General features: G+C 52.0%; 1 protein-coding gene across 1 annotated transcript in view; it reads left to right on the top strand.

Annotated features, from left to right (window-relative positions):
• RAB11FIP4 (RAB11 family interacting protein 4) overlaps positions 1-13399 on the top strand; it is a 103757-nt gene that overhangs the window by 18980 nt on the left and 71378 nt on the right. Inside the window, exons 2-3 of the mRNA XM_068978427.1 lie at positions 9432-9519; positions 9833-9921. Of these exons, the coding sequence (XP_068834528.1) occupies positions 9432-9519; positions 9833-9921 (177 nt within the window). The remainder of the gene's footprint in view (positions 1-9431; positions 9520-9832; positions 9922-13399) is intronic.

The following is a 13399-nucleotide window of genomic DNA, read 5'->3' as shown; positions in this document are numbered from 1 at the left end:
TATTTTTCATCCTAGCACGTGGGCCCAAGGTAGGGCAGCTCCAGGGCTGGCACCTTCAGGGGCTCAGAGGCATCGTCCCGCACCTAACCTCATTCCATCAGCTCCCCCAGTTAGGCCCAGGGTGTGTCCTCTCTCCAAGAGGCAAGAAGTCGGGGGAGCACTTCCTGTGAGTTTTTTCTTTTTCCCCATCATCAAGGAAAACCTCTCCCAGAAGCCTCCTACGGGGGTTTCCTCGTGTCTCATTGGTCGGAAGTGTACAACATGCTTTTGCTTAAACCAATCACTGGCAAGGGGGCTGAGCCCACCTGTCTAGCTTGGTCCAGTCAGGACTCATGCCCTGGAGTTGAGGTTTCCCAAGACACCTGGTCCAGGAGAGGTGGGCAGCCATCTCAGCCACATCAGGGCTGCCCAAAGGGGAGCGGGTAGAGGAGGGGCAACATGGAGGTGACCAGCAAGATCTGCTTAGGTCCTTGTTCTCATTTCTTGACTTTATAGAAGAAAGGAAGTGAAAGAGTCAGGTTGAATAAGCCCCCAGGGTCACACTTCAGGGTCCCCATGCCATTTATTTACTGGGTCCCTAGTGAAGCTGTGTTAGATGAAGACATTTGCTACTGGCTCTTTACTCCATCTATTTCTTCTGATTTTCTTCTCTTTATCTGCCTAACTCCTTCCCCCTCCAACCATGGACTTCCTGGGAAAAACATTAGAATCCTACGGACATCAGAGTGGAAGAGACCCTCAATGCTAATGGCATCAGTGGCTTCAATTCATTTTCCAGATGGGGAAACTGAGGCCCAGAGAGGGAGGGGTCTCCCCAAGACCACTCTGTGAGGTCCCTGATGGCAGAGTTAGCACGGGACTGAGGGCCAAGAAAGCACAGCGAACCTGAGACTCGCAAAAATGCTTGGAGCCTACCCTCCTGGCATGTGACTTGGGCAGTCACACGGGGCTCAGTGCTCTGCAGTCACTATCTTGAAATTCCAAATAAAAATGTAAACGAAGGGTCTTAACGTTTCCACCTGCACTGGCCCCACAAATAACAAAGCTGACCCTGAGCCCCCAGCTCCTGACTCCTACAAGGCGCACTTGCCCACCCACCTGTGGCCCAGTCAGCGTGTCTGACTGACTCCACAGGACAGCCCTTCCCAGGGAGGAGAGCAGGCTTCCAGAGGCTGGGGGTGGTCCCCAGCGGAGCCAGGGGTGCAGGACCTGACAGGACCCCTTGGGAATCCCTCCCTCATCTCCAGCTGGCTCGGCCTGACTCCCCTCCTCTCCGCTCCCTGCTGAGAATTAACAGAGAGGGCTGGTGGCTGCCCCCTCCCCCAGCCTCTGTGCCCTCTGTCCTTTGGGCTGGGGGTGGGGGCTCCAGAGTACAGGGCCCCATTGTGTGCCCTGATGGCAGGCAGCTGGGCTGCTGGGAAAGTGGATAAACAAGCAGTCCTGAGCGTGTGCTCCTGAGGCCCGAGGGAAGGCCAGGATCCCCTGGGGTGGTGGGAATAAGATGGGAGTGACCCAGCTCTGTCTCTCGGGAGGACTGGAAGCAGTGAGATGTGTGAAATGCTCGAAATAACACCCGACACCTAGGCAGTGCTCTTCAGCGGGGGACTTTGGGACTTGTGACTGTCACTCTAGGTCTGTGACACTGGGGATAAAGTACCGCCTCCTGGGCGTGGCTTCCAAGCCCTTCTTCAGACCCTGTTCCCTCTCTTCCTGGCCTCATCCGTGACGACACTCGGCTTCCCATTTGCCCTCGTGGCCTCCCTCACCCCAGAACTCTAGCCTTGGCTGGTACCCCCTCTCTCCGCTGCTCCCTTGGCTGCCCGCCACACCTTTCCCCACCAGCGTCTCCCAGCGGAAAACTGTCCAGCCAGTCCTGGATTCAGGATGCCCCGAGCCATGTTCCTGACCCCAGCTGTCCCTCTCTCTGGAGCTCTCCGCAGCTGCCTCACCGCCTCTGGGGGTCTTCTCCCCAGAAGCACTCAGAAGGCAGACGAGGCTGGCGGTGGGGAGCACAACTCCCAGCGGTGGTCTCCCATCAGAGCTGACAGCACATCCTGGCCCAGCCCAGGATCCTCCAGGGGCCTGAGCCTCCCCGCTTGACTGCCCACCTGACTTTGCAGCTGCTTTTTTATGCTCGGGAGTTTCAACTCCATCCAACTTCAAGCCCAGCCCTGGAACTCCCTTCGATGGTGCAGAAAACTTCAGGGGCTCAGCTAAGCCGGTGCAGAAAACTTCAGGGGCTCAGCTAAGCCAAGTGTCCACCTAGGGTAGCAGGACCTGCCACTCAGATGCCCCCGGTTTCAGGAAGGGAGCAGCCTGGGAGGATGGAGAACTTGGACTTTAGGGGTTACCATGGCAAACTGGGAGGAGAGCAGAGGCCTGTCTAAAAGAGTGTGCTCTAGGACTTCCCTGGGGCCCAGTGGCTAAGACTCCTAAGGCGAGGGACCAGGTTCGATCCCTGGTCAGGGAACTAGATCCCACATGCCACAATTAAAGACCCAGATGCCTCCACAAAGATCAAAGATCCCGCATGTCGCCCCTAAGACTCAGCGCAGCCAAATAAATAAGAATAAATATTAAAAAGAGAGGGAGGGTATGTTGTAACTCAATGGGGGCCCACTATTGCTGTGGGGAAGCATAAGCCCAATGTTCCCAAATCTTTAAGAAAAGCCAGATATCCCACTCTGTGTGTGCAGTGTCCTTGATTTAAAAAGAAATTTTCAGAGCGACTTCCCTGATGGTCCAGTGGTTAAGATTCTACACTTCCAGTGCAAGGGGCTCGGGTTCCATCCCTGGTCATGGAATTAAGACTCTGCATGTTGCAGGGGCATGGCCACACACACACAAAGTTAGCTTTACAAATAATAAATTTCACTTTTTGTGGGGGAGGGGACATGATTCCATGAGTTTTAACATCTGCATGGATTCCTATAACCAGCACCGCAGTCAGGGTACAAAACAGTTCACCTCCCCCTACATTCCCTGGTGCCGCCCCTTTGCGTTTAAACTGTCTCCTCCTCCCTCCCCTTGACAACCACCGACCTGTTCTCTGTCTTGATCGGTTTGCCTTTTCCACAGCGCTGGAATCGCCATTTGTAACCTTTTGAGACTGGTATCTTTTGCAGAGTAAAGGCGTTTGAGAGTCCTCCATCTGTTATCAATTGTTCCTTTTTATTACAGAAGAATTTGTTTACCCATTCACTGTCAGAGGATATTTGACATGTTCCCGTGTTTTGGCAATGTGTGTAATGCTGCTAGACACATTTGTGTGCAGTGTTTTGTGTGTGAACATAAGTTTTTATTTCTCTAGGATAAGGACGTTCCGTTCTGTTCTGAGCTGGCCGAGAGTTTTTATCGTGAATGGATGTTGAATTTGTGTTGCTTTGTCTCATCCACTGAGGTGATCGTGTGATCTTTCTTCTTCGGTCAGCTTTAGATTTCATCAATTAATGGTCAAATATTGAACTAGCCTTGATGGATAAGCTCCACTCGGTTGTGGCCATGTAAATAATTAATCAATGTATATAAAAATAAATAATATATAAGTATAGGTTGCATATTCTGTGGGCTTCACAAATGTATAATGACATATTCCATCTTTAAACAATGGTCTCTCAGTATCTGGGAATTGGTTCTAGGACCCACATGGATCCAAAAAAACTTGGATGCTCAAGTCCCTAAGTTGGCCCTCTGTTATCCAAGGTTCCTCAGTATTTGTGGTTCTGCATCCATAGATTCAACTAACCGCAGATCATACAGTATTATATGCACACCAGCTGTTTTTTCTGTCATCTCCATGCTGCTTCCAATCCCATCCAATGAATTTTTCATGTTTCAGTTACTTTATTTTTCCATTCCAAAATTTCCATTCAGTTCTTTTTCATAGTTTCTATTTTTCTTCTGAGAATTTCTTTATTTTCACTTGTTTCAAGAATGCTCACCCTTCCTTCATGGAATACAGTTACAATAATTGCTTTAAAGACTCTGTCTACTAATGATAATATCTGGGTCACCTTGGGGTTGGTGTTTATTATCTTTTCTCTTGTGCCTTGCTAAGCTTTTCCTGTCTCTCTGCATTTTGAGTAATTTTGGACTGTGTCCTGGACATTCTGAATATTATGAGACTCTGGGTCCTGTTAATAATACTCCTGCTGCATGCCTAGTAGCTCAGTCCTGTCCAACTCTTTTGCTCAGTCCTATCCAACTCTTTCTGGACTATAGCCTTCCAGGTTCCTCTGCCCATGGGATTTCCCAGGCAAGAATACTGGAGTGGGTTGCCATTTCCTTCTCCAGGGGATCTTCCCCATCTGGGGATCAAACCCTCATCTCCTGTGTCTCCTGCATCAGCAGGTGGATTCTTTACCACTGAGCCACCTGGGAACCCCTAAAAAATACTCTGAAGAGTACTGATTTTTGTTTGTTTGTTTAATCAGAAAATCAACCCAGTTAGGTTGAAGCCTCAGATCCCAACCTGCCCTCTGAGTAGTCAATTCAGTTCTCAAAGACTCTGAAGTGCTATTTGGATCCTCCTCAAATGTACACTCTCCTGGGGCCAGACTGTTCACTGTCTGCACTGTAGTTCTGTTCTCAAAGCATTTGGCATACTCTTTTGGGTTAGTTCCATGTACCTGCAGCTCAGGAATGGGCCCAGGACTTCAAGCACATCTTATCGGATCATAATCTCCAACTCTGTCTTCTCTGTGATCCCCACCTCCCCAAACCCCAAGCTCCCAGGAGCCCCTTTTTCCTGGTCCTTTGACGTCTCCCAGGACTGGTCCACCTGCAGGTCGCAGTGGGGAGAGGAAAAACAAGAGAGGACCGAGTAACAGGAATCCCCCTTGCCCATGTTGACCGTTTCCCCAATTTTCCAAGTTTCTCCTTCTTCAGGGAAAGATTTTCCTCCTCTCTGAGTTTTAGGTGCCTGCCTGGCTGCTCGCACTCACCTCTGAGACTGGGCCTTGCCGTGGGGGAGGGCTCGGGAGAGGGCTTAGAAACAAACATGCAGTCTTCCCTGGTGGGCCTGTGGTTAAGACTCAGCCTTCCAATGCAGGGGGTGTGAGTTTGAATCCTGGTTAAGGAGCTAAGATCCTACATGCCTTGCAGCCAAAAAACCCAAAACATAAGACATAAGCAATATTGTGAAAAATTCAATAGACTTTAAAAGTGATCCACATTAAAAAGAAACACAGCATTTGTCCCCCTTTATCTATTCCAAAAGGGTCCCCTTTCCTGACCTCTTATCCAAAAGAGAGTTTCTTTGTAAATTAAGAAAAAGATAAGAAACAAAAATTTTTCTTAAAAAAATAACATATATATATATATATATATATATATATATATAAACAGAGTTTCTTTTAGAGCTTTTTCTGTTCACACCTGCTGTGCAGTTCTAGGGTTGAGCTACCTGAGCCTAGGCTAGAAAACGTGTGAGAAAAAGTAAATCAGGGGACTTAACACTGTTCATCTTACTTCAAGATGTTTGACTTGTTTTTGGTTTTTATTTTGTTGTTTATGTCTAGTTTTAATTTTTCTCCCAAGTTGTCTGCTGTGATTTACTTTTCAGAGTCCTTGGATAGTTGCTTTATGTATATTCTGTCCAGAGTTTTTAGTTAGAACCAGTGCAAGAGACGAGAGTGTAGAGCTTCTGACTCCATCTTAACCTGAACCAGAAGCCTTTTGGATCTTGGCATTTCATTTTAAATATTTAAATTTGTCTACAGGCTGCATTTAGGATGTTAGTTGGAGACTTGTGCTTTAGCAAGTCAACATTTGAAATACTGCTACTGCTGCTTGCTAAGTCGCTTCAGTCGTGTCTGACTCTGTGCAACCCCATAGACGGCAGCCCACCAGGCTCCCCCGTCCCTGGGATTCTCCAGGCAAGAACACTGGAGTGGGTTGCCATTTCCTTCTCCAATGCATGAAAGTGAAAAGTGAAAGTGAAGTTGCTCAGTCGTGTCTGACTCTTAGTGACCCCGTGAACTGCAGCCCACCAGGCTCCTCCATCCATGGGATTTTCCAGGCAAGAACATTGGAGTGAGGTGCCATTGCCTTCTCCATTTGAAATACTGTTATCTAGTATTTCACATCCTTTAAACATTCAAAAAAACATTTTTTTTGGCCATGTCACGGGCTTGTGGGATCTCAGTTCCCTAACCAAAGATTGAACCCAGGCCCACAGCAGTGAAAGTGTGGAGTCCTTTTAGGATTCCACTGGACTGCCAGGGAATTCCCTAAATATTTCAAATTCTTAAACAAAGGTTCTCTGGACCCAATTTTTCTAGGTGAAAAGAGAGTAGAATTGGGAATTCTCTGGCTAAGTCTCAGCACTTTCACTATCATGGGCCATGGGTTTGATCCCTGGTCAGGTAACTAAGGCCCCACAAGCTGCATGGCATGGCCAAAATCAGAGGAGAATACAGATTTATCTTTTCTCTGGTCAGAGAAAGCCCCACACTTGTGATAATAATAGTGAGTATCACTGTATTCGTAGAAATAATAGTTATTACTGGGTAAGAGCATGAACTCTGGGGCCAGGCAGCCTGTGTTCAAATCCCAGCTCTACCTCTTACTAGCTGTGTGACCTTGACCCTGGATGAGCCTTCCTGAGCCTCAGTGTCCTCCCCTGAACAATGGGAATAATAATAGCATCTTCTTCTGAAGTGGTTGTAAGTCTTCCATGAGTTCATATGTATACAGTGCTCAGAGCTGGCCTGGCATCAGAGAGGAGTTACTAAGCATTTGTTTGATTAATAATTCAATCGCTAACATTTATTAGAACTGCAGACTGAGCCAGCTTATCTCCCTTGTTCAGATAATAGCTTGCCTGAGTCTGTCTGGCTTGCAGATGTCCAAATTGGGGAGGCGTGGGTGGCTGGGCTCAGGCTCAGGGCAATCTGGCTGATGATCAATCAGAGGGCAGCAGCAGTGATACTCCAAACATCGTCTGGCCTAAGATAGAAGAGCTATGACCCGGGGAGGAATGAGTGGAGGAGAAAATCAGCCTGAAGAGAAAGGCAACAGAAATAGAAGGGGAAGCCTGGTAATTGGGTGGCCCGAAAAAGGAGGATCAATATTTTGCTGCCAGGGAAACTGATTGCTCCCCTGGCAGCCAGCTCCGCGGCCCAGCTGTGTGCGCGCCAGCAACAACAGCTGCTCCTGTAGCCCCTGCCAGGCCCAGAGTGCCCACCCCTCCCACCTGGGAGCCCACAGGGCAGTGCAACCCAGCCATGCAGGGTGTGTGCGCCCCATACAGGTTATGAACTGGGGTCCCGGTTCACCGCAAAGACCATGTGTGCGTGCTAAGTTGCTTCAGTCTGATTCTGCAACCCCATGGACTATACCTTAGCGGGTTCCCCTGTCCATGGGATTCTCCTGGCAAGAATACTGGAGTGGGTTGCCATGCCCTCCTCCAGGGCATCTTCCTGACCCAGGGATTGAACCCGCACCTCTTAGTCTCCTGCACTGGCAGGTGGGTTCTTTACCCCTAGTGCCGCCTGGGAAGCCCAAAGACCACATATGGGTGGTTATATACCATACTCACCATGTGGCCTTGAGCAAGCCCCTCTCCATCCCTGGACCTTGGCTTCCTCATCTGTAAAATCAAGGGCTGGGCCAGCTGAATCCCCCACCACACACACCCAGGGGTACTGGGAAAAGCCTGTCATATCCAGGAAGGCTGACACGCTTGGTGATCTAGGTGAGGGGAGTCCAGCCGTAGAAGCTAAAACTCCTTCCACACATAAGCGGCCAGGAGAGCGAAAGAACGTTTTGGTGCAGACAGCCTGGCAAGAGCCACCTCTGGGAAGCGCAGGGTCAGCGGGCCCTGGGGTCAAGGAGGAGTTCCCACTACAGAAACTGTCTCAATGTGTTAGCCTCTGTAAATGTCAGAGTTTCAGTTTCCTCAGCAATAATGGGAGACTATAACAGCAGCTACTATTAAGGTGGTTGTAAGGATCAGATGAGGCTAGTCTGCCAGAGTTTATGGCAAGCCCTTGCTGAGCTCTGTCTGGTTTTAAAGGGCTGTACAATTAAAATAAGCCATTTTCTCCTGGGCTTCCCCGATGGCTCAGACAGTAAGAATCTGCCCTCAATGCAGGAAACCCGGGTTTGATCCCTGGGTCAAAAAGATCCCCTGGAGAAGAGACTGATTAAACTTAAAGACAACTTACATTAAAAAAAAAAATTAAAAAAACCAAACGACTGTACAGCAGTTGGTGTGCCAGCTGATTCACACCCACTGTGTTCTGAGACCTTCCCTCTTTGAAGACCCTGTGGGAGTCCTGGGCCCACAGCTCAGGGGCGTTCCAGGGACTTTGCAGGGATCCTCATCTATCTGCCTGTCATCAAGGACCCTGGCACCTCTGCTCCAGGCTGGCTTTCCCCGGAGGCAGGGGGATGGACAGCCTGCCCCTCTCCCCCAGTGTCTCCCAGCCTGGGGGAGTCAGGGACTCCACCCATCGGCTACAGAATCCACAGCCTGCCTCCCTGTGGATCTGAGGTTGAGATCAACCTCCACATCAGCCATTCAACACTCCGGGGTGACTCTGACCTTGCCCCTCATCAGAGATAATTAAAGCATAGCTCCCAACCTTGGAGGGGATTGTGGGGGTGAACACCAGGAGCCCCAGCCCATCCCTGCATTCATAGCCCCCCTACATTGCCACTGACGAGAGGGCAGGAGGAAAGGAGGTGGGGCACAGGCCGGGAGGGTGGGGGGGCTCTCCACAGCCCTGCAGGTGGCACCTGGGCATCGCTATTCTCAGAAACCACGTCACTGCCTGGCAGTGTCAGAGGCTGCCTGAGTGATAGGGCGGGGCTGGAGGACAGCTGCAGTGCTGAGGCGCCAACGGCCAGGATGGGAGCTGGTAGGAAGCCACCTTCCTCCTTCCCTGGGATTCTTCTGGCCTTTCCTGAGGGCCCGCTGGGTGCCAGGTTCAGTGGTGGGGAGGTTACAGAAACAGAACGTACTTCTGCCCACCCTTTTCCCCCAGACGCACACTGGGTGAAGCCTGGTCAGCAAGCTTGGAGATGGAGGAGGGGTGCTTTTCCATGTAGGGTCTTCCCTTGCCACTCATCTTCCAGAGCCCACTGGGCACATCCCCGTAATTGCAGGGGGCTCCAGAGCATTCGTTTTCCACATGCCAGTCTTTGCAGAAATAACTTAGAGATGGAAGCTCCACCCAAACAAATCCGGGTTCTGAGCACTGCGGGAATGGATTTGCTTTTCCTCACTCATCCTGTCCGTCCACCTCAGAATAAAGTGGGCCCCCCACGGTCTGGGGCGGGCACTGACCCCACTGAGGGAGTGAGGGCTAGGAGAGGACCACTGGTGTCCCCTTGGCTCAGGTGACAAGCCCTCTCCCCTGGCCAGCCTCACCCCAGCTCTGGGGCATCCTGGGGGCCTCATGCCTGTCCCTCCTTCCTTCCCACAGGTGGAAAAACTTGTGAAGTATTTGGATCCCAACGACCTGGGGAGAATCAACTTCAAGGACTTTTGCCGAGGGGTGTTCGCCATGAAAGGTGAGGTCTATCACCTGTGGCTTGCCCTCCATATTCGGGAGTCTCTCTTCTGTGTGTTCCCTATTGAGGTTAGTCCCAGTGGAGAACATCTGGAGGGCAAGAGCCTGTCTCGCCTCTCTCCACGCAGCCCTGGCCTGGCTTCTCTACAAACTGGATGCCCCATCTCTCTGCCTTTGAATATCAGCTGGTCTCTTGGAGACTTGGGTCATCTGCCTCCTGGCAGCCCTACCCATCCAAGGCTCACTCATCAGGAGCAAAGCTGCTGGGCTGGGCTCAAGCCCTGACCCTCCGCTGTCTGTCTGTCCATTCACAGGGTGTGAGGAGCTGCTGAAGGACGTGCTGTCCGTGGAGAGTGCCGGGACGCTGCCCTGTGCACCTGAGATCCCAGACTGTGTGGAGCAGGTAAGAAGGTGGCTGTGGGGAGGGGAGGGGGAGCCTCCAGCTGCCCACCTGGCCCCGCTTGGTCTTCTTGCCTTTGCTTCACGTTTTTGGTGTCAGGAAGACACCAGAGCCCCCTCTGAGGGCCCTTTGGCTTCAAAATCAAGAAACAGATTTTGAAATTGGAACAACACAAGCCACAGCAGAGGGTAGGGGAGCTGGGGGCCCTCACGGGGCACCTTCACCCGGCTCTATGCTCCAAGGAGAAGCTGAGTCCCAGAGGGCAAGTGTCAGCCGGTGGTCAACAGCAGGCAGGGTGACAGTGTCTCTCTTTTCTCTGACACCAGCTGGGTGTCCAGCAACTCAGTTCAACTCTGAGACTAACTGCCCAGAGTTAGTGCAGGCCCCAGGGCCAGCACCTCTGTTCCACCAAACCATCCCAGTTGTGGGCAGCCGCAAAGGATCCCTGCACTTCAGCTGGGCTGGCTGCAACCGCAGGGGTTCCCACAACCCCCTTCAGTAAAACAACTTACAGAACTCAGGAAGACACTGTATTTATGATTATTGCTCTCTTATAAGGACACGTTCACAAAAGATGCGTGGGGCGAGGTATGGGGGGCGGAGCAGGGCCTCTCCAGGGCAGTGTGTCACCAACCCAGAAGCCCCAAGTCTCATTGCTCCAGAGTTTTTATGTCCCCATCTCCAGTCCTCTCACCTCCTGCAGTTGGGGGTGTGTGGAGCTGAAGATCCCAACTTCCGAATCACCTGCTTTTGTCTTTCTGGTGACCAGCCCCATCCTGAGGCTCACTGGGGGCCCTGCCTCATTAGCATGAACTCAGGACAGGTTGAAAGGGGCTCCTAATAAATGACAAGAGTCACTCAGAAGGTTCCAAGGGTTTTAGGAGCTCTGTTCTAAGAAGCAGGACGAGGACCACCAGTCCCCAAGGCGCTGTCTTACTCTCATCATCACCTAATGGTCTGCTTATTGCTGAACTTCGATCATTTCCCCAAATACTTGCAGCTGAATCTTACAGGTAACACAGGTCACCATGCCTGAACTGACAGTCTGGAGGGTCCCTCTGGCTGAGACTCCTGGAACTGGGAGACGATTATCGTGGTTTCCCATCCACGGTGGCTCCAGAACCTCTGCTCCATCCTCTGGTTGGTGCTTCACCTGGACCCGCAATACAGGAGTATTTTCTGTAACTGTAGGAGGCTCGGGACCCCAGAGGTCGGTCACTTTGGCCAGTGGCGCACCTCTTGGGATCCAGCTGAATGGGTGGGTCAGGCTTAGAAATGGGGGAGGGGGACTGTGGACAAAGAATGCTGCCTGCTGTATCAGTAGCAAAGGATGTTGTGGCCATCACACCATCAGCTACTGCAGCCTTTGCCCCCCTCTCCAAGCAATGCGCCCTGAGGGGATTCAGAACGGAGAAAGCAGGGTCCTGGCCATAGATAGCTAAAGTGAATTTGACAGTGTTAGTCACTCAGTCGTGTCCGACTCTGCGACCCCATGGACTGTAGCCCACCAGGCTCCTCTGTCCATGGGATTTTCCATGGACAAAGGAGTGGGTTGCCATGCCCTTCTCCAGGGGATCTTCCCGACCCAGGGATCAAACTGGATCTCCTGCATTGCAGGCAGATTCTTTACCGTCTAAGCCACCAGGGAAGCCCCTAAATAGCTAAGGTGAATATCAAAACAATGATTTCAGTGAGTCCAGACTCTTGCTTCTTCCCATACATAGACAAGCGCTAAACTCATTAACTTGAGATACATGTTTTTCTTCAATTGATAGTAATATTTTGACATTCTGACCCCATGGTTTTGCAAGACTCCTATGTATCCTGGCTCCTCATTACCTCTTAGGAACAGTCCAGCAGAGCTTCTGAGAGGCTCTCAGGCTTAAGTAAATCGCCGAATAAAACCTAGTTCTCAGCTTTTAGGTTGTGTGTATATTTTTCAGTTGACAGGGCCATAATGCCCAGAAACTGCCCAGCAAAATGGTGTTAGAGAAGGCCAAGGCTCAGAGGTGGAGGAGACCAGGTGTAGTCCAGGACCTCCAAGGCAGGGCTCAGGTGGTTGGACCCCAGGGTGGTGTGCCCAAAACAGGGGTCCGCAGGGAGGAGTGAAGCGAATTGACTCGAGGAGCCACAGAGGCCAAGAGTTGAGGGCTCCAGGCCTGCCTTGGGAGGGCCAGTGGATATGGGGTGAGGATGTATTTGGGCAGAGGACCCTAAAAGCAGGACAGACATGTAGTGTCCTGGAGCTCTGGGGAGTGAGCCCCTCGTTGATTGAACAGGAAGCAAGGCGAGGAGGTGCGCTGTAAGGCCATTCAAAACTGGGTCCACACCCCATTTTGGCCGCTGACTAGCCTGCAGACCCAGGCATGTTACCATCCACCTCTCTGAGCCTCATTTCCTGCAGTTGTGAAGCAGAGCTCGCCATACCCTTCTGGTGATTCAGTGAGAAAACTGGCTGCTAATACAAGAGAATCCCCTTCCCTCCGCGTGCAGTGTCTTGGAGATTGGTATGAGAAACAGGCTGAGGTCCACATCTTTACCTTGGATAGTGTTTCACACCACGTCAAAATACAGACTGCGTGTGAGCCGCCAGCCGGCCGCCCCAGGGCCGGCCCCGTTCCTGCAGCCACGGGCTGCTTGCTTTCTTGGCCTCCACGCTAGGCCGTCCACACTGGCAGGTGGAGAAGAGGGGAGAGGTGGGCCTGGAGCAGCTGGCCTCCAAGAGGGTGCTCCTCTTTTTCAAGCAGCATTGTTGTTTTATAGAATCTGGGGGTTACAGAAGAGCGGAGAGACCAGGTCAGTGGAATCTCAGCAACCCTAACACTCCCACAGCGCCTCTCTCGGGACTTTAGGTATAAGCCCGTCCTGTGAACTCTTTTCTGCCCCTCATGTAGGTCTGGCCCTTACAGGGGGCTCTGGTGGCCGGAGCCCAGCAAGGTGGCCGTTGATCACTACATGCGCTGCGCAGCCTGGGGGGCAGCGTCCGTGACTGAGGCTCTGTTCCTCACCATGGGGTTCTGGGTACTGGGAGGGGAGGGGGACAGTGCAAAGCCGGTGGGCTGGTGGGCTCCCACAGGGAGGGGTTGAGAAGGCCTGGCGAACTCCGTGAGGAGCCTGGCTAAAGTCCTGGAGGCTCTGTGATGTGACTGAAGCCCTTCCTGCAGGAGCTCAGGCCCCTGCACCATCTGGGCAGCTGTGGGGTCCATTCGGCTGAAGGCCAGGAAGGGCGAGACCACGGCTCCTCAGGTTGGGAGGGGCCGAGGGGGCCGAACCGGGGCCTGTCCTCATCCTGCAGTCCTGCCCCCTCAGCGCCCTGCTGTGTCCCTCGTGTCCCCTAGGGGTCAGCTCGAGACCAGCCAAGCCAGAGCGCGCCTGGATGGTTACTTGGGCTTCCCAGGTGCCTCTCCGGGAGGAGGGCTTTGGGACCACGTGTGGGTGACGATGATGCCACAGGGTGGTGGGACCACGAGAGGCTGCCCTC

Source organism: Capricornis sumatraensis, chromosome 8 (genome assembly GCF_032405125.1).
Source record: "Capricornis sumatraensis isolate serow.1 chromosome 8, serow.2, whole genome shotgun sequence".
Lineage (NCBI taxonomy): Eukaryota > Metazoa > Chordata > Mammalia > Artiodactyla > Bovidae > Capricornis > Capricornis sumatraensis.
This window is presented reverse-complemented; position numbering and strand designations above follow the sequence as displayed.